The 23649-nt window shown below is 45.5% G+C and overlaps 1 protein-coding gene across 5 annotated transcripts in view; it reads right to left on the bottom strand.

Moving 5' to 3' along the window:
* SIPA1L1 (signal induced proliferation associated 1 like 1) overlaps positions 1-23649 on the bottom strand; it is a 185697-nt gene that overhangs the window by 4742 nt on the left and 157306 nt on the right. For 3 of the 5 annotated variants that reach the window (XM_069951189.1, XM_069951191.1, XM_069951190.1), the window contains 7 exons: positions 22920-23362; positions 18864-19103; positions 18276-18435; positions 2540-2744; positions 2099-2245; positions 921-1035; positions 111-192 (listed from right to left, as the gene is read on the bottom strand). In XM_069951189.1, coding sequence (XP_069807290.1) covers positions 111-192; positions 921-1035; positions 2099-2245; positions 2540-2744; positions 18276-18435; positions 18864-19103; positions 22920-23362 — 1392 coding nt within the window. The remainder of the gene's footprint in view (positions 1-110; positions 193-920; positions 1036-2098; positions 2246-2539; positions 2745-18275; positions 18436-18863; positions 19104-22919; positions 23363-23649) is intronic. The other 2 variants (XM_069951192.1, XM_069951193.1) reach the window with 2 other exon arrangements.

The raw sequence follows: 23649 nt of genomic DNA, 5'->3' as shown, positions 1-23649 counted from the left end.
CCTCCCCCTATAGTATAATAAGCCTCCCCCTATAGTATAATAAGCCTCTCCCCTATAGTACAATAAGCCTCTCCCTATAGTATAATAAGCCTCCCCCTATAGTATAATACCTTTTTCAGGTCATACTGCAGCATTTTCAGCATACTTTCCAACTGTTCCACCTTGGTAGCAAGTGAAGTGGGGGAATCTTTCCTGTAATAAAGAAACAGATAGAGACAAGATAAGATTAGAACATGGCCCAACTTCTTATAATAAAGATGGCTTAGAAGAATTATTATTACGATAAGACTGAGTGACTTGTAAGCATATCCAGTGATCTGCCATGACTTTAACACTTGCCTAATATTGTGGAGCCTTAATGGTGTGTTCACACCTACAGGATCTGCAGCTGATTTTCTGCAGCAGATTTCATTTAAATAACTGAACACAGCATCAAATCTGCTGCAGATCCTGTAGGTGTGAACGCACCCTAAAGGGGTATACTTCATCTACAACGTTTAGGTTGGGGTACGTTAAACTGACCTGCACATAAATGCCAGCAGAACACTGAGTAGTACACGGCCACTGCCGGATTGTCTCCTTCCCATAGTGCTCTCCTCACCTGGTCCAGCACCTGGTGCCTGAGCTTGCTTCTCCGCTGTCCCTGCTCCGCTAATGATTGGCCTCAGTAGCTTCAGAACGGGTGATGGGGGAGCGTACACAGGTACCAGAGCACCAGTGCTGGACCAGGCGAGTACAGTGTAGCTTGTTATTTTACACCCCTATAGCACACTGTAGTTTAGTCTTTAGGTAAATTGGGATACCCCTTAAATGACTTTCAAATAATGAGTTTTCAAATCATGTAAATCGCCTGAAAACATCTCCTAGAAATAACTTATGGGACAACATACTGAATGCAATAAAATCATTGGAAGTCATACCCGAAGTAAGTGCTGGTCTGAGAGGAAGCCTGGCCCTCCAGCGGTTCACCCATTGAAGCGGAGCTCCCAGGTCTATGCTCATCCTCTGGAGAGGAGAAGAAGGAAGCTCTCTGATCTAGAGAGAACACAGTTATAATGGTCAGCAGAATTCTAATATGGCAACTAGATAAAACATACTGTACATTGCTGTTTCCATGAGGAATAACCAATCTTTACTCAGGAGAAGAGAGGAGCAAATTTACGTTACCATTATACAAACCGATTATCGCCCATACTTGGCCGATTACCGGCTGTTCCAGACGATATCTATTTTGTGTAATAGGTCCCGTTTTAAATCAACGATCAGCCGACATGCACAATGTCGGCTGATTGTTAATTTATAGCATGACCTAAAATCCCTATAACGATAGTGACAGTCTGCTGGCCGTCCCTCCTGTAATAGGAGCGCTGACCTGACTGGTCGGTCCTTGCTTGCTTTAAAATATCGGGCCGTCTTTATCTCTGCAATCCGCTCATCAGCCGGCTGCCTTTTACCTCACTGCCGCTCCTCCACGGGTGCTGGGAAAAGCTGGAGTCAGTCCTGGGAAATTGGGAGAAGTTTCCCAGGACTGGATCCAGCTTTTCCCAGCACCCCGGGAGGAGCAGCAGTGAGGTATAAGGCAGCCAGGTGATGAGCGGATTGCAGAGATAATGAAGCGCTTCATTATTACTGTTATTTGCTCATCTATACTGAGGAGTCACTGCACCAGGGACTGAGGGGCTTTTCATCCAGGCCCCCATCTATGCTGTCCGGGCAGCGCTGTTAGTTAATGGGGGATCACAGCTTGGCTAAGCCCGTGCGCCCTGTGTACAGTGAAGTCATGGACTGCTTCTGATAACGTGTGTGCACATTTACTGTCAATATCTCATTATTACAACATTGTTTAAAGAATGACACCTCAAATCTATTAGATAAACCTCACAAATCGAGAAGAGCGAGACTACAAGTAAGGTCGGGTTCAAAAAACCCTGAATGTTCCGGATCTGACTTCCGGTAGCGGGAAAAGATGGACGAAGCCCTAGGACTGTATCCATCTTCTCCAGCCACTGGAAGCCAAATACCAAGTGTTCTGCAATCCCCAATATCCTGCAGTTTCGCTCATCTCTACTTAAACAACCCACGTAATCCATGCACCTACCCTCAAAGGCCTTGGCAGCATCTACGAGATTGGACCACTCCAGATCAGAAGCAGCATCAGGAAGGGGCATAAGTCCTGGGTCGGGCATGGCCTGTCTTCTCTGATCATGGATGTCTGTGAGGGAGGTGTCGGAAGCCGAAAACTCACCTGGAAGAACAAGGTTACTTTTTATTCTTGGTGTCACAGTGAAGTGAACAAAAGTCTTGTTTATTCTCAGTGTCAATCACCAATGACCATCAGATTCTGGATTCTCAGTCTTTGCTCCATAAAAAGACCCAATAATGCCTAAGCATGACTGACACAGCCTCCATTATTCATGTCTCTTCTGAAGAGCCGCGGTCACATAAGGTTAATGCACCTCAACATCTTTCAGCAATATTTAATGCACGACTTAAAGGGATCTCAGTGGCAAAACTATCTCACTCTGTATGGACGTCATACCCATAGTGTAGGATGGTCTGCGCATCTGCAGTGACTTGTTCAGAGAGGGGTAGGTGCTACTGAAGAGGACATCATTGGGAAGAGCTTGGTCCAGGAGTGAAGCCCGAGCATTGATGAACACCATCTCCCGCTGACTGCTGTATATACTCTCATCCGAAAGTGTCCTGTGCAAGGATCTCTTGCTAGAAGTTGTAGAAAATGCCGACTGTAAGAAAAATAATAATGTTTGTAAGATCTCTGCGTTGGTAAGAACATAAGAAGAGGTAGAAAAGTAGAATATAGTCACAATTTTTCTGATATATTGTGTATATATATGTGTGGTGTGGCAAGAATCCTATTCTCCTGCATATTAGGAGAACGGCAGAACAGAATGATGTAAGTAATACACCGATCACAAACACTATGCGGAGATAATAAATATATATTTTTTATTTTTTTTCCTTCTTCTCTCTGCATAGTGTATGGATCTCTCCTGAGAAAAAGAAATATTTGCTTGACCCCTTTGTTCTTGAAGAAATAAGCCACCGACTAGAGCTATCTTGCTGTAGCTTAGCTCTCCCCTCCCCATAGAGAACGCAGGAATGTTCGGCTGTGCTGAACATTCATGTGTATTGGGGTGGGTGGGATAGATAACTGGTGTATTCCCACCTTTTTGACACTGGGCAGTGGGAGCAGCCTCATCAGGGCACTCCTCTACAGACCAGGTTGGTCACTACTGAAGGCAGGGTGATATCCGGCCAAGTAAAGTGTAGCATAAGATCTACGCCAGGGAACGGGCTGTGGGACCTGGTGTGACACTCTCCTCAGCTTGATGTGTTCTCCTCAGCTCTGCCCCTGACTGCGAGCTCCTCTGAGTCACAAGTGAATGGTTTACCGATTCTGCTGCTTTTTGTTTCCTATGCGGCTGTCATCTTCCTCAGTTCCCTGTTGTCAGGGAGCGGCTGTCATCTTCCTCGGTTCCCTGTTGTCAGGGAGACAAGACAGAGCTCTCCTGCACTACAAAACCTCCAGACATCATGAAGTGCACTGGAGAATAATAAGGTAAGGAAACTTCAGTCTCCTTCAGAACTTTCCTACAGACACTAGTGATAAGAAGACAACCGGTTTCCTGGTATTAGGTATAATCATATTTTGTATTTTATTTCTAAATATTAAGTATAAATGTAAAGAACAATTCTCGTATGCCCTTTAACCCCTTAAGGACAGAGCCTGAAATGGCCTTAATGACAGAGACAAATTTTATGAATATGACCAGTGTCACTTTAGTCATTAATAACTTCGGGATGCTTTTACCTATCCGGCTGATTCTGAGATTGTTTTCTCGTGACATATTGTACTTTACATTTCTGGTAAATTGGAGTCGATACTCATAACAAATCTTTATGAAAAAAACCCAAATAATGTGAAAAAATGTGAAAAAATTCATTTTTCCAACTTTGAAACTTCTTTGCGTATACAGAAAGTGGTTATACCACATAAATTATATATTAAATAGCATTAGCAACATGTCTACTTTATGTTGGCGGCATTTATTAAACTATCTTTCATTTTTTTTAGACGATAGGAAGCTTAAAACATTAGCAGCAAATTTCCAAATTTTCAGTAAAATTTCAAAATCAGATATTTTTAGGGACCTGTTCAGGTTTAAAGTGTATTTGAGGAGCCTGTATGTTAGAAAGCCCCACAAAGCACCCCATTTCAGAAACTGCACCCCCCAAACTCTGCAAAAGCATATCCAGAAAGTGTTTTAACCCTTTAGGGGAGTCACAGAAATAAAAGCTAAGTGTGTAAGGAATTTGAAAATTTTAATTTTCTGTGCAGAGATTTTATTGTAATCCAATATTTTTCATAATTATAAACCTATTACCAGAGAAATGCACCCCAATAATTATTGCCCCGTTTCTGCAGTTTATAGAAATACCCCATATGTGGCCGTATTGCGCTATTTGACGCAACCACAAGCCTCAGATATAAGGGAGCGCCTAGTGAATTTCAACGCCTCCGTTATATTTGGTCATTTTTGACTGTACCACTTCAGGTTGGCAGAGGCTCTGGGGTGCCAAAACCTAAAAAACACCCCTAAAGGGACACCATTTAGAAAACTACACCCCTCAAGGAATGTAACAAGGGGTGCGGTGAGCATCTGGACCCCACAGGTGCTTCACAGATTTTCTGAACAATATGGCGTGAAAAAAGAAAAATTTATTTTTTACACTAAAACGTTGTTCTAGCCTTCAATTTTTCATTTTCTTAAAGGGATAAGAGGCAAAAAAAGACAAAAAATGTGTAGCGCAGTTTCTCCCGAGTACAGAAATACCCCACATGTGGCGATAGAGTGCCAAGGGGGCGCAGGACGAGCCTCCAAAGGGAAGGAGCGCCAATTGGCTTTTGGAAGCCGAATTTTACTGAAAAGGATTTCAAGGGCCATGTCGCATTTACAGAGCTCTCGTGCTGCCAAGACACTGGAAACCCCCCACAAGTGATTCCATTCTGGAAACTACACCCCTCAAGGAATCTAACAAGGGGTGCAGTGAGCATATGGACCCCACTGGTGACGGGCACAAATGTGGAACAATGTGACGTGAAAGGGAAAATTTTCATTTTTTCACTTTCATGGCACAAATGTGCCCATCATCAAGGGGTCCATATCCTCACTGCACCCCTTGTTAGATTCCTTGAGGGGTGCAGTTTCCAGAATGGGGTCACTTGTGGGGGGTTTCCAGTGTTTTGGCAGCACGAGGGCTCTGTAAATGCGACATGGCGTTCATCATCCATTCTAGCCAAATCCAACCTCCAAAATCCAAATGGTGCTCCTTCCCTTCGAAGGCTTGCCCTGCGCCCACATGGCGCTTTATGTCCACATGTGGGGTATTTACGGACTCGGGGGAAATTGCTCTACACATATTGTGTGTTTTTTTCTCTTTTAACCCCTTGTGAAAATGATAAATTCAAGGCTAAACCAACATTATAGTGTAAAAAATGTAATATTTCATTTTCACGCCACATTGTTCCACATTTGTGCCCGTCACCAGTGGGGTCCATATGCTCACTACACCCCTTGTTACATTCCCTGAGGGGTGTAGTTTCCATAATGGGGTCACTTGTGGGGGGTTTCAACTGTCTTGGCAACACAGAGGCCTTTTGAATGCAACATGGCCCCTCAAAATCCATTCCATCCAAATCCAGCCTTCAAAAACGAAATGGTGCTCCTTCCCTTCGGAGGCTTGCCCTGCGCCCACATGGCGCTTTATGTCCACATGTGGGGTATTTACGGACTCGGGGGAAATTGCGCTACACATTTTGTTTTTTTTTCTCCTCTTTTAACCCCTTGTGAAAATGATATATTCAAGGCTAAACCAACATTATAGTGTAAAAAATGTAATATTTCATTTTCACGCCACATTGTTCCACATTTGTGTCCGTCACCAGTGGGGTCCATATGCTCACTACACCCCTTGTTACATTCCTTGAGGGGTGCAGTTTCCATAATGGGGTCACTTGTGGGGGGTTTCAACTGTCTTGGCAACACAGGGGCCTTTTGAATGCAACATGGCCCCTTGAAATCCATTCCATCCAAATCCAGCCTTCAAAAACCAAATGGCGCTTCTTCCCTTCGGAGGCTTACCCTGCACCCGCATGGCGCTTTATGTCCACATGTGGGGTATTTCCGTACTCAGGGGAAATTGCTCTACACATTAAATGTTTTTTTTTATCTTTTAACCCCTTGTGAAAATGAAAAAACATGACAAGATTAATGATTTAGAGTAAAAATTTTACAAAAATTACACTAAATGTTGGTCTAGCCTTGATTTTTTTCCATTTCCACAAGGGGTTAAAAAAGAAAATGAACACAAAACGTGTAGGGTAGTGTCCCCTGAGTACGAAAATACCCCACATGTGGGCATAATGTGCCATATGGGCACAGGGCAAGTCACCAAAGGGACAGAGCGCCATTTAGAGGCTGGAATGGAGGATGGAGGCCATGTCGCAATTACAAAGCTCCTGTGCTGCCAGGACAGTAGAAACCCCCGACAAGTGACCCCATTCTGGAAACTACACCCCATAAGGAATCTAACAAGGGGTGCAGTGAGCATATGGACCCCACTGGTGACGGGCACTTACGTAGAACATGTGCCGAGAAAATAAAAAATACAATTTTTTTCATTTTCACGTCCCAAATGTGGCCGTCACCAGGGGGCCATATCCCCGCTGCCCCCCTTCTTAGATTCCTTATGGGGTGTAGTTTCCAGAATGGGGTCACTTGTGGGGGGTTTCTACTGTCCTGGCCGCAGAGAGGCTTTGTAATTGCATCATGGCAAGTCTCTAATGGGAATGGCGGCCATACCTATTTAGCTGGGGAAAAGGGACAATTCTAATTTATTTGGGGGGATTAGGCCAATTATTAGTTTATAAGGTTGGAAATGACAGGTGTCCATCAAACTCAACCTGTGTTGATCCAGAGGAAGGCAAAAAAAAACCCTCGTAAGGCAGACGACAGTAGCCTCATCACAGGGGAAAATTCCTTCCCGACTCCATATTGGCGATCAGAATAATCCCCGGATCAACGTGACCCCTGAAATAGGAATAAGGGACAGAATTTAGATAATGTAGAACCCCAGTGACGTGTGGTGCGCCTTGGAGCGATCCAGTATGCAGAGGCCGGGGGGATCAGGACAGGCGTCACACTGGTAAATGGTGTCCTTCCTGATCCCCCTGTTACCCCACACTCTGCACTTCTTCTGGGGTCTCCCTTTCTCCAGTGTGGGGGACGTCACCTGGAAAATGTTGTCCTGGTGCGATACGGGGTCCTTCATATCCAGAAGCGCTGGGTCCGCTCCATGGCTGCTAAATATTAGGGCCCTATTACTACTTCTGATATGTTCGGATCGTGCCGCAAGCTACAGTAGCTCAGGCAGCGAGGGACCGGAAGAGGGGGTGCTGGTATAAAAGTTATCCCCGTACAGGTGGTAACCTTTATCCAGCAGTGGGAAGATCAGTTCCCGAACGATCTTCCCACTAACTCCGAGGATGGGGGGGGAGGGGGCATCTGGGGGCTGGATTCGGGTGTCCCTTCCTACATACACTCTAAGGGTACGTGCACACTGCGGAATCGCGACAGATAACCCTTCGTGCATTCCACAGCTGGCACCCACCGGCGGACTGATGCAGGCGCACGTCTCCGTCCGTGTCGTAGACTCCATTCTATGCACGGGCGGATTCCGCTCTCCGTCCAACGTATTCATTCTTTGGATGGACGATGGAATCCGCCCGTGCATAGAATGGAGTCTATGACACGGGTAGAGACATGCGCCCGCATCAGTCCGCCGGCGGGTGCCAGCTGCGGAATGCACAAAGGGTTATTCTTCTCCATTCCGCAGTGTGCACGTACCCTAAATCTGTAAGAGTACCCTGAGGTACTCTCACAGAGATTGTAGAATTTCACTCCATACCGTCATCTCTTATTGGGACGGTACTGGCGGAAAAGACGTGTCTGGGGGGCAGCGTACGCTACGCTACCCCCCAGACATGTCATTGGAGGATGAGGATGAATGGAGGAAAGAACGATCCCCCCCATTCATCCTCACTGGCTGTTTCGGTGTCGGAGGTAATAATAACGTATCCCTCTGACGCCGAAAACACCCTGGGGGCCATCTTTATACGGGGATTGGTATATGGGGTATGTAGTGGTGTAGTGTCAAACTTTATTCAATGTAGTGTGGTGTAATGTAGTGTTTTTTACGTGTTTTTTTACAGTAAGTATAAAAAAAAAACCTACGCCAACAAAGGAGTTGGTGATATATTCTACTGCCACGGTCTGCACTTATAAGCAGACCGTGGCAGTAGAATATAGAAAAAAAACACCCTACGCCAAAAAGGAGGAGTTGCTGATTAGCAGCGCACTTTCGTGCGATGCTGATCAACACTCAGCGGCGATAGGGTGCGGAAAATAGAAAAAAAAAAATTTGAAAAAAATAAAAATAAAAATTTCTACATTCTGAACATCCCTATAGTGGCTGATACGTGTATTACACATTATCAGCCGCTAGAGGGCAGCAGAGCGCAAAATACGGAAACAGCCGACGCTGGAGCCGAAAATAGCCGAGAGAAGCCGAACGTGACGTCACGGAAGAAGCCGAAGACCCGAACGAAGACGAGGATGCCGCGAACCCGGAAGACGCCGATCAGGAGCCCGGGACAGGTGAGTAATGTACAAATACCTGCTCTGGACCCCTCGGCTGCCTAGCTGAGGGGTCCAGGGCAGGTATTTACTATTTTGTGGGACTCTGATCGCCGTGCCACCGGCCCGATCGCCGTGAACGGCCGGCCGGCCGTTCACGGCGATCGGGCCGGTGGCACGGCGATCACCATTACTTTTTACAGTAATGGCGGTCGGTGCCGTCCTCGGACAGCACCGACCGCCATTTTTTTCCGGGTCATCGGGTCGCCGATGACCCGGAAAGGTTCCGATCGCCGCTATTGGCTGATCTGAATTGATCAGCCTATAGCGGCGATCGTAAGCACGGGGGGTGTTAACCACCCCCCGTGCCGTGAAGCTATGATGGCCTGCTATGATTTATAGCAGGCCATCTTCCCCGACCGCTGTGTGTGAACACGCAGCGATCGGGGAAACATCGGGCGTAAATTTACGCCCTGATGCGCCAAGTACCAGGGCGCGAGGGCGTAAGTTTACGCCCGATGTCGTTAAGGGGTTAAAAAGGTGACCATACATAAATGTCAGCCAAAGGTCCGCCTGGCCAAAAGTTAACTTTCCCAACTTCCCCAATCCATATGAGCGTACGGCATGGCTGAACATGGCGGAAGGGGTGAGAAATGTTTGGCTGCGGCTTATACCTTTTACACTTACATTATCTGCCAGTGGAGCCGCTATACACCTTAAAGTGACACTGTCAGTAGGTCTATGGTGTCCTATCTCAGGGTAGCATAAACTAGTGACAGAGAAGCTGAACAGAATGATGTATCACTTACATTGTTCTGTGCAGCTGATCCAGAGATCTCCTCCTGCATAACATGGACAATAAGTCCTCTCTATTATGTGCATGAGCTCAGTAGTGCAGGATATTCATGAGAAGCAGAAAACTCCGCCCACTAGCTGCTTATTGGCAGTTATCTATCCATGCTCTGTATAGGCAGTCAACTGTCAATCAGCAGCTGGAGGGCAGGGGAAGGGGTGTGGCAAGAATCCTATTCTCCTGCATATTAGGAGAACGGCTGAGCAGAATGATGTAAGTAATACACCGATCTGTTCAGCATTTCTGTAACTAGTTTATGCTGCCCTCATAAACCTAGTAACAGATTCCCGTTAAAGAAACTCTGTCAGTAAGTTTAAGCTAAGGCTTGACAGAGAAGCTGAACAGAATGATGTATCACTGCCTCTTCATACACAGATTATGTTAGTAAAGAGAAGGGTTTAAAGGGAATCTGTCACTAGGCTTATGCTACCTTCAAAGCCATAGAAACTAGTGACAGAAATGCTGAGCAAAATAGTGTTTTACTCACATCATTCTCTTCAGCGGTTCTCCTGAAATGCAATGGGCTTTAGGCTGCGCCACTAATTCTGCCCACTGGCTGCTGACTGACATCTGTCTGCCTATGCACAATATAGATAGACAACTGACAGTGTGCTGGTGCTCATGAATATCCAGGACTACTGGGCTCACACACACACACAGTGGAGAGGACTACTTATTGCCCAAGTTATTCAGGAGGATATCTCCAAATCAGCTGCACAGAACAATGTAAGTGATACATCATTCTGTTCAGCTTCTCTGTCACTAGTTAATGCTACACTTAGGACAGCCTAAACCTACTGACAGAATCTCTTTAAGATGTATGGCAGCTTCTGACTCTTCACTAGCAGATAACGTCAGGGTTGAAGGGATAAGCCGCAGCCAAACAGTTCTTAAAAGTTCTAACAGTCTCTTTGAATTTTCTAACAATTTATTTTGTGCTTTCTTTCCACAGCGTGTGGTTGACATTTTGGAAAATAATATAGATTTTCTCAGAGTCCTTTTGAGCCATGTGTGCCAGTAAAAGCGAACTGTGTGTCTCAGGGCTCGCTGTGTGTGCTTGCTCACTGTAGTTGCTGACAAGGTGTTGAAAATAAGTGGAGTTTAAAAAAGGAGTTACAAGTTCTGGTAAGTGCTGAATCTCTTTCTTTTTCGCTGTTTTTGTTGCACTGAGGATGATGGCTAGCGAGATGGAAGGATTCATTCAGTGCGCAGTCTGCCGCATGTACGCACAACTGGAGCAGGTGTTCCAGGGTGACGACCGCTGTGACAGATGGGAGCATGTTGTCCATCTAGAAGCTCGAGTTAGAGATCTGGAGAAGCATATTGCAACACTGAGGGAACTTGGCCACCTTGAGAGGGAACTTCGGCTCACTGAGCAGGAAGTTAGTGGGTTAGAGATGGAGGGTGGTGATGTAGATCAGGAGGCCCAAGTAAGTAGCTGGGTTAATGTAGTTAGAGGGACCAGTAAGGGATCCAAGAAAAGGAAGGCCACTTCTCCTACTATATGCCCAAGCAAAATTGCCAAGTTAGGTGATGATGCGAGGGCATCCGTGTCAGAAATGGCAGCTCTAGTGGAACCTGTTCTCCCTAACAGCCGGGGGAACAGTCCAACTAGTAGTGGGCGGGATGGTATTGTAGGTAGGCCTAGACAGCTAGTGGTTGTAGGGGATTCTATAATCAGGAAGACGGATAGAATAATTTGTCGCCAAGACAGCCTCAACCGAATGGTCTCCCTGGTGCCAGGGTTCGGCATGTGGTGGAAAGGGTGGATAAATTACTTAGGGGGGCTGGGGATGACCCAGCTGTCGTGGTCCATGTGGGAACCAATGACAGGATACAAGGTAGGTGGAGGTCTATTAAAAATAATTTTAGAGAACTAGGTGCTAAGTTGAAGGGAAGGACCTCCAAGGTGGTATTCTCTGGAATACTGCCTATGCCATGCGCATCGCAGGAAAGACAGCGGGAGCTTAGGGAGTTAAATGCATGGCTCAAGTCATGGTGTAGAGGAGAAGGGTTTGGGTTTTTAGAGCACTGGGCTGAATTTTCATTGGGGTACAAACTGTTTTGCGCAGATAATTTGCACCTTAATGGAAGGGGGTCCGCTGTGCTGGGGGAGAGAATCCTAGAAGGGGTGGAGAGGTTTTAAACTAGGGATGTGGAGGGAGGACAATGTAGTATGTAATATAGTGGCGGATAGGTTAGAGAGGGGACAGAACAATGAGGAGGGAGGAGAAGGGTCCTGTGGGGGGAGGATAAGACCAGTGGATAGGGAGAAGGGTCCTGTGGGGGGAGGATAAGAGCAGTGGATAGGGAGAAGGGTCCTGTGGGGGGAGGATAAGAGCAGTGGATAGGGAGAAGGGTCCTGTGGGGGGAGGATAAGACCAGTGGATAGGGAAATCCATATGTTGCGGATGAACAGTGGGGATGATTGTAGCCACAGCACAGTAATAAATCCTATTTCTTATAATGAAGCAGGTAAACTCGATGGTAATATAAAGTGTATGGTTACTAGTGCCAGAAGTCTACACAGCAAGATGGGGGAGCTGGAGGCCTTAGTTCTGGTGGAGTCCATTGATGTGGTTGGTGTGACTGAGACATGGCTGGACTCCTCACATGACTGGGCTGTCAATATTCAGGGATTTACGTTGTTCAGAAGGGACCGGGTGGGCAGAAGGGGAGGAGGAGTATGTCTGTATGTCAGAAATGATATTAAAGTGAGTGTAAAAGATGCAATAGTGGGCGATGACTGTGATGATGTGGAAGCATTATGGGTAGAACTACAGAAGGAGGTAAAGAGTGAAAAAATTATTCTTGGTGTAATCTATAGACCCCCCAACATTACTGAGGAGGTAGATGGCCAGTTGAATAGACAAATAGAGCGGGCTGCCCGGGAGGGGACAGTAGTGGTAATGGGGACCTCAACTACCCAGATATAGATTGGGGTCACGGTTCAGCTAAAAACACAAAGGGGAGGGAATTTCTTAAAGGGAACCATTCACCCCGTGGCCCCCGGCAGAAACTGACATACAGTGACATAAAGGTCAATATACTTACCACATCGCTCCCGGTCCCGTCCCGAAGCCCGTTGTTGACACGGAGAAATCGACGATTCTTCTTCTCGCGCCCATTATGGTAATGAGCGCCGCCGGGTCCGAAGTCCAGCCTTCTCCCCGCCTCCGACACTTGATTGACGCCAGGTCCTCTTCCTCCTCGTCTTCTTTCTTCTCGCCGGATCCCGCGCAGGCGCCGTGACAGTCGTTTTCAGCGCATGCGCAGTTCACAATTGAAGCCGCTCCGCAGCTTCACTGTTTACTGAGCGTGCGCCGATTTGCTCGAACACCGTATCCTGTTTACCGCGCAGGCGCAGAAGAGGTGACGAGACCATCACAGCGGCGCCTGCGCGGGAATTCGGCAGAAGACTGAAGACTGAAGACGTCAATCAAGTTCCAGGAGGCGTGGATGGGCGGCGACGAGAAGAGGACCTCATGAATAAGTTGGACTCGTCCGTCGTTTCCTATGGACGTTGGACTCATCTCAGCTCATTACCATAATGGGCGGGAGAAGAAGAATCGGCGATTTCTCCGTGTCAACAACGGAATCCGGGACGGGACTGGGAGCGATGTGGTAAGTATATTGACCTTTATGTCACTGTATGTCAGTTTCTGCCGGGGGCCGCGGGGTGAATGGTTCCCTTTAACCTCCTGCAGGATAATTTTCTGGGCCAGTTTGTGGAGGAGCCGACTAGAAGTGATGCCTTGTTGGATCTGGTTATTTCTACCAACGCTGAGCTGGTTGGGGATGTCACTGTCCATGAACACCTGGGGAATAGTGACCACAATATAGTGACTTTTAGCTTAAAGTGTAGAAAAGAAAAACATGTTATGAGGACAAAAACTTTTAATTTTACATTTTAAAAGGGCCAATTTTCCTGGGTTAAGGGCAGAACTTCAGGGCATAGACTGGGAGCGGCTGCTGTCACATACGGATACAGCTAATAAATGGGAAATCTTCAAATCCACATTAAATAACTGTAATGCCAAATATATTCCTATGGGTAACAAATATAAACGGTTAAAATCCAATCCCACATGGCGACAACCGAGGTTAGAGGGGCTATAAATGAGAAAAAAGGGGCATTCAAAAAATATAAATCAGAGGGGTCAGCTGTAGCATTTAAACATTACAAAGAAGTCAACAAAACCTGTAAAAATGTAATAAAAGCAGCAAAAATTCACAATGAAAGGCAGGTAGCTATAGAAAGCAAAAGAAACCCCAAAAAATTCTTCAAATATATTAATGCAAAAAAACCAAGGTCAGAGTATGTAGGACCCCTAAATAATGGTGACGGGGAGTTAATAACTGGGGATCAGGAGAAAGCCGAGTTACTTAATGGGTTCTTCAGTTCTGTATATACAAAAGAGGATGGAGCTGTGGTGGGTGGGGCCAGTACTGAGGTGAGTGGGGCCAGTACTGAGGTGGGTGGGGCCAGTACTGAGGTGGGCGGGGCCAGTGCTGCTAACACATGTAATGTACTGAACTGGTTTACTATAGATATGGTCCAAGATAAATTAAATAAACTCAATGTAACCAAAGCTCCAGGGCCTGATGGATTACACCCCAGAGTTCTTAGGGAACTCAGTTCTGTAATTTCTCTACCCTTGTATGAAATATTCCGTGATTCTTTGCTTACTGGTATTGTGCCGAGGGACTGGCGTAAGGCAAATGTAGTGCCGATCTTCAAAAAGGGCTCTCGAACTTCCCCAGGTAACTATAGACCCGTAAGCTTAACGTCCATTGTGGGGAAACTATTTGAGGGGCTTATAAGGGACTACATCCAGGAATATGTAGTGGCTAATAGTATTATAAGTGATAACCAGCATGGTTTTACTAAGGACAGAAGCTGTCAAACCAACCTAATATGTTTCTATGAAGAGGTAAGTAGAAGCCTGGATGGCGGCGCAGCTGTGGATATCGTGTACCTGGATTTTGCAGAAGCGTTTGGCACAGTTCCTCATGGTCGTCTGATGGGTAAGTTAAAGTCTATCGGTTTGGAAAATGTAATGTGTAACTGGATTGAAAACTGGCTTAATAATCGTACCCAGAGAGTGGTGGTCAATGATTCCTACTCCGAATGGTCCCCGGTAATAAGTGGTGTACCCCAAGGGTCAGTACTGGGCCCTCTTCTGTTTAACTTGTTTATTAATGATATTGAGAATGGAATTAACAGCAATGTTTCTATCTTTGCAGATGACACCAAGCTTTGTAGTACAGTACAGTCTATGGAGGATGTGCAGATGTTACAGGATGACTTAGACACACTGAGTGTTTGGGCGTCCACTTGGCAAATGAGGTTCAATGTGGATAAATGTAAAGTTATGCACCTGGGTACTAATAACCCACATGCATCATATGTCCTGGGGGGAGTTACTCTGGGAGAGTCGCTGATGGAGAAGGATCTGGGTGTACTTGTAGATAATAGACTACAGAACAGCACACAATGTCAGTCAGCTGCTTCTAAGGCCAGCAGGATATTGTCATGCATTAAAACAGGCATGGACTCTCGGGACAGGGATATAATATTACCGCTTTATAAAGCTTTGGTGCGGCCTCATCTGGAGTATGCCGTCCAGTTTTGGAACCCGATTCATAAAAAGGACGTTCTAGAGCTGGAGAGGGTACAAAGACGGGCAACTAAACTAATAAGGGGAATGGAGCATCTTAGTTATGAGGAGAGATTAAAAGAATTACATTTGTTTAGTCTGGAGAAGAGACGTTTAAGGGGAGATATGATTAACTTATTTAAATATATAAATGGCCCCTACAAGAGATATGGGGAAAAGATGTTCCAGGTAAAACCCCCTCAAAGGACAAGAGGGCACTGCCTCCGCCTGGAGAGACAAGGGGGCGCTGTCTCCGCCTGGAGAGACAAGGGGGCGCTGCCTCCGCCTGGAGAAAAAAAGGTTCAATCTCCGGAGGCGACAAGCCTTCTTTACCATGAGAACTGTGAATCTGTGGAACAGTCTACCCCAGGATCTGGTCACAGCAAAAACAGTAGAGGGCTTCAAAACCGGCCTAGACAAGTTCTTAGACCAAAATAATATAAATGCATATGTATAGAACCTATCGCCCCTCCCCCTTCCCTGTATCCATCCCCTCCTTGGTTGAACTTGATGGACATGTGTCTTTTTTCAACCGTATTAACTATGTAACTATGTAACAACTTAGCTAGGATCTGTATATCTGACAGCTGCCCAATCGTTGGTTCCCTCCCTACTGTAGCTCTGCATCTGCTGATTGGCTGTTGTGTATAAGCACAAGCCCTCCCCCCATGATCAGGAATCAGAGCATGCAGAGCTGGTTTACATCATAGCAAGGGCAGAATAATTAGAGCTAAACCACCAGTAAGAAATTATCTGGTAATTGACACCCATATATAAAGTAAGAGCCTTAATACCAGGGTGCCGGGAGAGCGGCTTTAATTTACAGGAAATATTCTGAATGTTTTGTGTCCGCTCGGCCACGCGTTACATTCTGTTTACTGCTAAAATGCTTCAGCATAAGAGGCTGAAATGAAACATGACAAGGAGGTCCCCACCGGGCCATCTTCTGAGAACTGTGTCATAAGAATTAGAAAGGGAGACAGGAAGCAGGCAGCGAAGCCAGCCGTGGAAAAACCAAGGCAAAGCTATACTGAAACCAATAGCACAGTGTTCAGACACGTCTCTAATGCCAAGCGAGGCAAATGTCAGCTCAGTATGGGGAAAAGAACGGAGACATCTTGATGAAACCAACATGTTTTTTTGACTTTATGGTGCATGGCTGCCATGGAAACAGAGCCCTTGATGAACCTTTACAAAGTGCTCCCAGCTCCGTGGGGGATTATTCCTCGTGCACTTAGTGAGATTATAAACACTGAAAATCTGTCAGGAGTCCGGATCTGGACAGCATTCTGAAATTCATCTGAAATGGGAATAATTCAGGTTTTTCTTCCCAAGAATACTTTAAAGGGGTTTTCCAGCAGTAGAGAACCATGGCTGCTTTCTTCCAGAGACAGCACCCCTCGTCTCCAGTTCAGGTGCGATTTGCAAGTAAGCTTCATTCACTTCAATGGAAATGAATAGCAAAAACTGCACTCAAACTGGAGACGAGTGGTGCTGTCTCTGGTAGAAAGTAGCCATGTTTTTTAAAAGCTGGGAAATGTTGGGATTAAAAGAAAATGTTACGATTGCAGATGCAAGTCCTGGCCCAATCATGAGTCTAATGACAAGCAGTTGGAGAGTATATAAGCCAACACAGGGGTGTTGTAGGGAAGTGTTAGGATTTATAGCTGGGCTTTTGAGTCTAGGGGGAACACCTCCTTGGCTTTTGGAGCTCACTTCCATAATAATAAAAAGACAGCCACCCGAAGGCTCAATCTATAAAAGTACTGCTTGCATGAAATCAGACTGACCCAAAACCGTGCGACAAGTCCGTTAATTAAACTTCATGTTTATTAACTTACATAGGGCAATTATTGGCTGAATGGGATGATTGTGCCCAGTGTATTGACCTCAGTTATTAGCTGAAAAATGTGCAAATACAGGACTAAAAGTCAAAGTTCATTGGCGGCGCATCTTCCTGTGTAAATGGGAGATGTAGAGCCAGCAATGATGGAAGTAAAGGGATGCACAAATGAACTAGCAATGTTCATCCACACACAGTAACTAAGCCATAGGCTCCTGAAACACATCAGGCACCAGTAAAAGAACCCCTAGTATCCCATTTGCTGCTGGAAAACACCATTAAAGGGGTTATCCAACACATCATGGTATATGAGAGCAGATATAGCTGGTTCTCTATTTTGTGGATGATAGACCATAAATGATCTTGACTATCTTTGTGTAGGCGACTTTTCTAGAGCCTGAATTTTTTTGCCTGAATTATATGGTCTGTAAAAAAAATGGGGGGGGGGGGGGTTGTTATCCAGCTGGTTTCATAAGGTTATATAGATTTGTAATTTACTTATATTCGAAAATCTCAATTATTCCCATACTTATCAGCCGCTGTATGTCCTGCAGGAAGTGGGTGTGACACCACTCCCTGCTGCCACCTCTGTCCATGTCAGGAACTGTACAGAGCAGGAGATGTTTTCTATGGGGATTTTCTACTGCTCTGGACAGTTCCTGACATGGACAGAGGTGGCAGCAGAGAGCACTGTCAGGCTGGTAAGAATACACCACTTCCTGCAGGGCATACAGCAGATAAGTATGGGAATACTTTTTTTTGTTAATTATTTTCAAATAGAAGCAAATTACAAATCAATTACATTTTAAAACCTGCTGTTAAATCATGCAGAATATACTTTTTTTTTTAATTGTTATGGCACTGCCTGGCATTCACCAAATGTGTCCAGTGCTTCTAGCTTGCCAATTCTTATTGGCTGGAGAGGAGACAATAGAAGAATCACTCTGGTGCCTGTAAACAAAAAAAACGTGCAAGCGGTGGGATTGAGCTACTGAGCATGTGTGACCACCAGCACTGGATGCAATAGGTCAGAGGCGTCAAACTCAGGGCCTCCAGCTGTTACAAAACTACAACTCCCATCATGACTGGACAGCCCAAGCTTTAGCAATTGTAGTTTTGTAACAACTGACTGACACCTGTGCATTAGATGGATGGAGGGAACCTTGCAGCATCTATATAGTTATTGCACCTATTAAATGTACCTTTAAAGGCTTCTCCGATCCAGTCGATGTCCCTTCCATATCCATAAGCTTCTTAAGCTCGTCCTGGACCGTGGGCACTCTCTTTGGAGAAGCCTGCAGATCTCTTATTGATGCCCGGAGCCTTGTAGGTGGCATCTCCACACAATCAATCTGGTGTCTTCTTATATTGAAGGAAACACAAAGAGTTCAGGGAAGGAGGCTTTAAAAATTTAAAAGACTGGCTCGTCGTGGGATATTGCATTATTCATCACAAGGAATGAGGAAAGATATGGAGGAAAGCAGGGAAAGGAGAATGAGATCTACGTTTGTAATGACCACCACAACATCATGCATGGAAACCTGATCTCATAATCTGCCTTATGTCCTGTGTGTAAAGCGCTGTGTGATTTTTAGTTATTATGTGAGGCTACAAACATGCAGAAGAAAAAAAAAAAAGAAATCCCTAAAAAGTCGCAAGAGAAGCACAAGTTTTCTAGCGTAATCTCCGATGCTGTACATTGCAGTATAGAGCATAAAACCTCAGAAGACGTTCCAAGCGATTAGGACATGACTAATAGAACGTACGAGCAGAACATAAAGGGCTCTTACTTTCTGGAATCCATAAAGCCCACAGAGTTTATAGTCCCTTCAGGTTTTTTCCATCCAATCAGGTACTTGCTGGTAGCCCCCTGGCGAGGGTAGAAAGTCCTAGGACCAGAAGGGGAGGAGGAGGAAGAGGAGAAAGAAGGTGCGAGCTGTGGGGAAGTGGCAGAATGAGACTCTTCTTTGGGTGAACTTCTGGCACTAGTGAAAACAACGGGACTTGCCGAGTGCCGAGAGCTCATGGTGCTGGGGGAGAATGAGAGAAAGCTAAATCTTAATGGCTTTTCACCCACTTTGTAAATAATCTATACCATAGTAGTCAAACTACAGCCCCGCAGCTGTTGCAAAACTACAAGTTCCATCATGCCTGGACAGCCAAAGCTTCGCTTTGGCTGTCCAGGCATGATGGGAATTGTAGTTTTGCAACAACTGGAGGGCCGCAAGTTTGATACCCCTACTCTATACCATATCCAGGGTTGGAACCATGGTTTGCCACACATTTTAAGTAAACGTATCTAAAAAGTTTCTAATCCTGAAATAGTGGGACGTCCATGGTCTGGGGGAGGGGAAAAAAAAAAAGAAAAGATATGCCCCACAGCAAGGGATTAGTAGTTTTTGGTTTTGCCAAGTTTTAGTGAAAACTAATGTGGGCAAAGATTTTGTGCATAAAGGAGAAGTCCGGAGATGATTGTAAAAAGTTTCAGCCGACAGAAGTGTGGGGGGGAACATAATAAACAAATTGCTACTCACTTATCCTCCTGCTTTTGCAGCACTGGGCAACATCACAACCCAGTTGATGGACTGCCCGCTCAGCCAATCAGGGACTGATGCAGGAAGCTGCTCCAGTCACTGATTGGCTGAGCAGTCACTTCATCAGCCAGATGACATGGTGACATCAGAAGTCGGGGTGGAAAATGCCTTCAGACGGGGATTGTGGAACCTGTGACCCAGCGCTTCAGGGGCATGGGGAGACGTGAGTAATGACTGTTTATTATATTACCCCCTGCCGGCTGAAATATATTTTTTTTAAATCGCTGGACTTCTTTACTTTTTAGGATTAAACACTGGGTGTATATATGAAACAACGACAAAGCTGTAATTTGTATTCTCTCATCACGAGTCCGACTAACCAACTAGAACTTGAGTCCCGCGTATATACCATTATTAACTGGGGTCAAACCAAACGATTCCAAATGCTGAATGACAATGGTTATTTGCAAGTCAGAAATACAAATGTATGCTCGCCGCCTCTATGTGCACGGTATACACAGACGGTCACACCAAAATAACTCAAATATTATATTCGCTTTTGAAGCTAGCAATTATTATTATTATTTTTTTTTTTGCCAGGCACCACTTTTAATGGGGGAAAAAAACTTGTGTAACACATTTTCTGTAGCGTGTAAACTAAAAATGGTCAGAGGAGAAGGATATTAGGTGGCATATTACTCTATATTCTCTAGCAAATAGCACATGAAATCAGGTGACCTGTGCACTATGGGCAAACACAACTGTTTGCACAGACTATATTTATTCAGGCGCTATAGTATACGGTAATACTTGCAGGAGGTGATCTACAGATAAGTGCAAAACTAATTTCTAAAATACTAACGTCTGACAATTCATCTGTGACTCTGTAGGTGTTCACAAGACCCTAAGCAGAGGGCAGAGCTGCACTATTCTTATTAGGGGATTCAAGGGTTCTCCTCTATTATAAAGTGGAATATGGCTATAAAGGTCCCCATACACCTTCAATAACTGATATGAAGTTATATCTTCTGATCGCCTCCCGTCCTCCCCATACACAAGCATGGCTGAACGTTCCAGTGTTGTCTATGGAGAGGGGAGGGAACAAAGGGGTCAGACATGATTTTCTATCATGGCCTACCCCTATCACCACAGCCCCATACACCTTATGTTGACGGCTGAATCTGCCGCAATCTGTTCCTGGCTTTGGCTTCAAATCTTTGGCAAATAATCTGTCTGTGTAAATAGACCATAATACAGTAGGATGACGTTAATGCTTTAGAAATCGGGGTAGTGGCACTGCAGGAGGAATGGGCAACTGCAGGGTTACTGAACCGTCTACAGCTGACTGGGACACCCTCTGATCCACTTACTTTAGGTGACCCTAAAGTTTATATTATTATCATTATCATTATTAATATTATTATTAATAATAATTTAGATGCGGTCCACTAACTCCTACATTCTGCTGACTGACTGAATTCTTCTATGTTTTATGAGAAAAAGATCGGACACCACAAAAATAAAAAATAAAAAATTTTTGAAAATCTCTTGTGTAAATTTCCAGAAATGTTTTCTGGCTCACGGATTAGTTGTATCAAGTGTTTGGGCCTCTACAAACTGCCTGAAATACATATGTGACTTAGTAATGATAGGGATGATACAACCCACTAGTAGAGATAAGCGAATCTCCACCACGCTTGGGTTCGTCTGACCCGCCATTTGATTACCGGTGGCTGCAGAAGTTGGATGCCGCCCTAGGGGAATCCTGGAAAACATAAAAACAGCCTATGGCCGTATCCATGTTTTCCAGGCAGCCTAAGGGTTGCATCCAACGGACGAATCCAAGCGATCCGCTCTACCAACTACACATTAGACAGCTTCATCATTGTCACTAGAACGTCTTTGCATACATTTGCATTTCTGCATACATCTGCATTTCCATACATAACAGTGCAACCAATAAAACAAACAGCTCTATCGTCCAACCTCCTATATAATCTGGGAAGTGGAAAAACAAAGTCCGTATTTATAGTCCACATATTGTCCAGACAGAACAGCCACAGGTTAGCAGATTGTTCAGAGTGACCATTGTAGGCAACAATGCAAGTACAAATCGAAGCCCAGCACGACACAGTACGGACAACTAAGGCGACAGGACAAGGCGACACCGACAACTGCTGCTCCAGAGAAACACTACACAGACACAATGGCTGCCACCGGAAAACTGTGCCTCCAACCTGAAAAACCACAACACAATGACAACTTCTGACCCAAAGACAAAGCCACATATAGGACTGCTGAGCCAATGACAACTCTATGCTGACAACAGGAAAGACAAAAAAGCACACATTGACAAATGCATCCCAATACAATGGCAGCCTCCAATACTAGAACGGTATCACTGTGCAAAAGTTTACACCATTAAATGCTAATGAGATTGTTGTTTTATTCATTATTGTACTTCAGGATGATATTTAAAGGGACACTAAACCTAAGGCTTTATACATTTACTTTTAATCAACGCAATCTACTGTGACCCTTTGAGTCATGAGAAGTCTATAAAGATGTCTCCCATTCTGGTAATTCCATATGGAGGTCCACATTGGCGCACCAGAGAAGCTGCCCCCATTGGTGCACCAGAGTGGCTGCCCACATTGGCGCACCAGAGAAGCTGCCCCCATTGGTGCACCGGAGTAGCCGCCCGCATTGGTGCACCAGAGTGGACGGCCGCATTGGTGCACAATAGAAGCTGCCCACATTGGTGCACCGGAGTAGCCGCCCGCATTGGTGCACCAGAGTGGACGGCCGCATTGGTGCACAATAGAAGCTGCCCACATTGGTGCACCAGAGTAGCCGCCCACATTGGTGCACCAGAGTAGCTGTCCACAAAGGCACACCGGAGTAGCCGCCCGCATTGGTGCACCAGAGAAGTCGGCCACATTGGTGCACCATAGAAGCTGCCCACAGTGGTGCACCAGAGTAGCTGCCCGCATTGGCGCACCAGAGGAGCAGTTTTTTTTAAGCTACATTTTTATTACCAATTTCTGCTTATTAGGTTTAGTGATCCCTTTAGGAATGAAAACCAAGATTGGACTAATGTGGTAGAGTTTGTGTGGGAGAGGAATGGAATGATTTTCTTTCTAATGTTAGGGGGTGGTGGAAAAAGGAATGGTGGAAAGGAGATGTAACGATACGTGACAGTGTGCTAATCCCCATTGTGTGTACTGTGTCTTTAAGCAAAAAGAACCCACCACCGATGCTGCGATTCCACCACAGGAGTGACATGTGCGATAACACAAGCTGAGCTCTTACCTGGTGTGTGACGCGGCATCGCTCAGGCTGTAGGCGCTGTTCTCTCTTGTTAATGGTTTGGAGCCTATGGGGACTTTAGTGTGATTCTCCATAGTGACAGGAGATTCCCTTTTCCCATCCATTGCGTGAGAGTCCCTGTCACAAGTCCTATCAGATATTAACCCCACATCGCTGACGCTGTGCCACAGAGGGGCCACTTTCTCTTTCGGAGGGCCGGAGCGTGGAGACGTGGAGGATGCCCCAGGAATGGAACTGACGTGGTTAGTGCCGTATGAGGTGGTGTCGATCCCGCTGTCAGCGGACGTTCCTTGTATATAGGTGTAGCTGTTCAGGTCAGACTCCAGCCGTTCCCCGCTGTCATACCATTTCTCTTCACTGTGCGCACTGGACGCATTGCTGGAAAGTGTATTGGTGCTCGAATGGCTGGAGTAATGGCTGTCCGTCTGTAAACAGAGGCAATAGTACATCAAGCACAAGATGGGAAAAACTGGTTGTCAGTTCATTTGGATATAATAAACCACAGATCACAGACTAGGGGATAATTCACATGCTGCAAATTATTTCATATAACTGTTTCATTCATATGAATTGGGAAAAGGTGAGACTAACAATTCCTTCCATACTTGTTATTATCTTTTCAGTCTCCTTCCCTCAGTTCTGAGCTGCTGCTTTCTACTGAAGAGACAAATCTGTGTGTGAGCTTTTTTTTCTCCTCTCCCTCTCCTCCTTT

The sequence above is a fragment of the Dendropsophus ebraccatus genome, chromosome 13 (genome assembly GCF_027789765.1).
Source record: "Dendropsophus ebraccatus isolate aDenEbr1 chromosome 13, aDenEbr1.pat, whole genome shotgun sequence".
Taxonomy (NCBI): Eukaryota; Metazoa; Chordata; class Amphibia; order Anura; family Hylidae; genus Dendropsophus; species Dendropsophus ebraccatus.
This window is presented reverse-complemented; position numbering and strand designations above follow the sequence as displayed.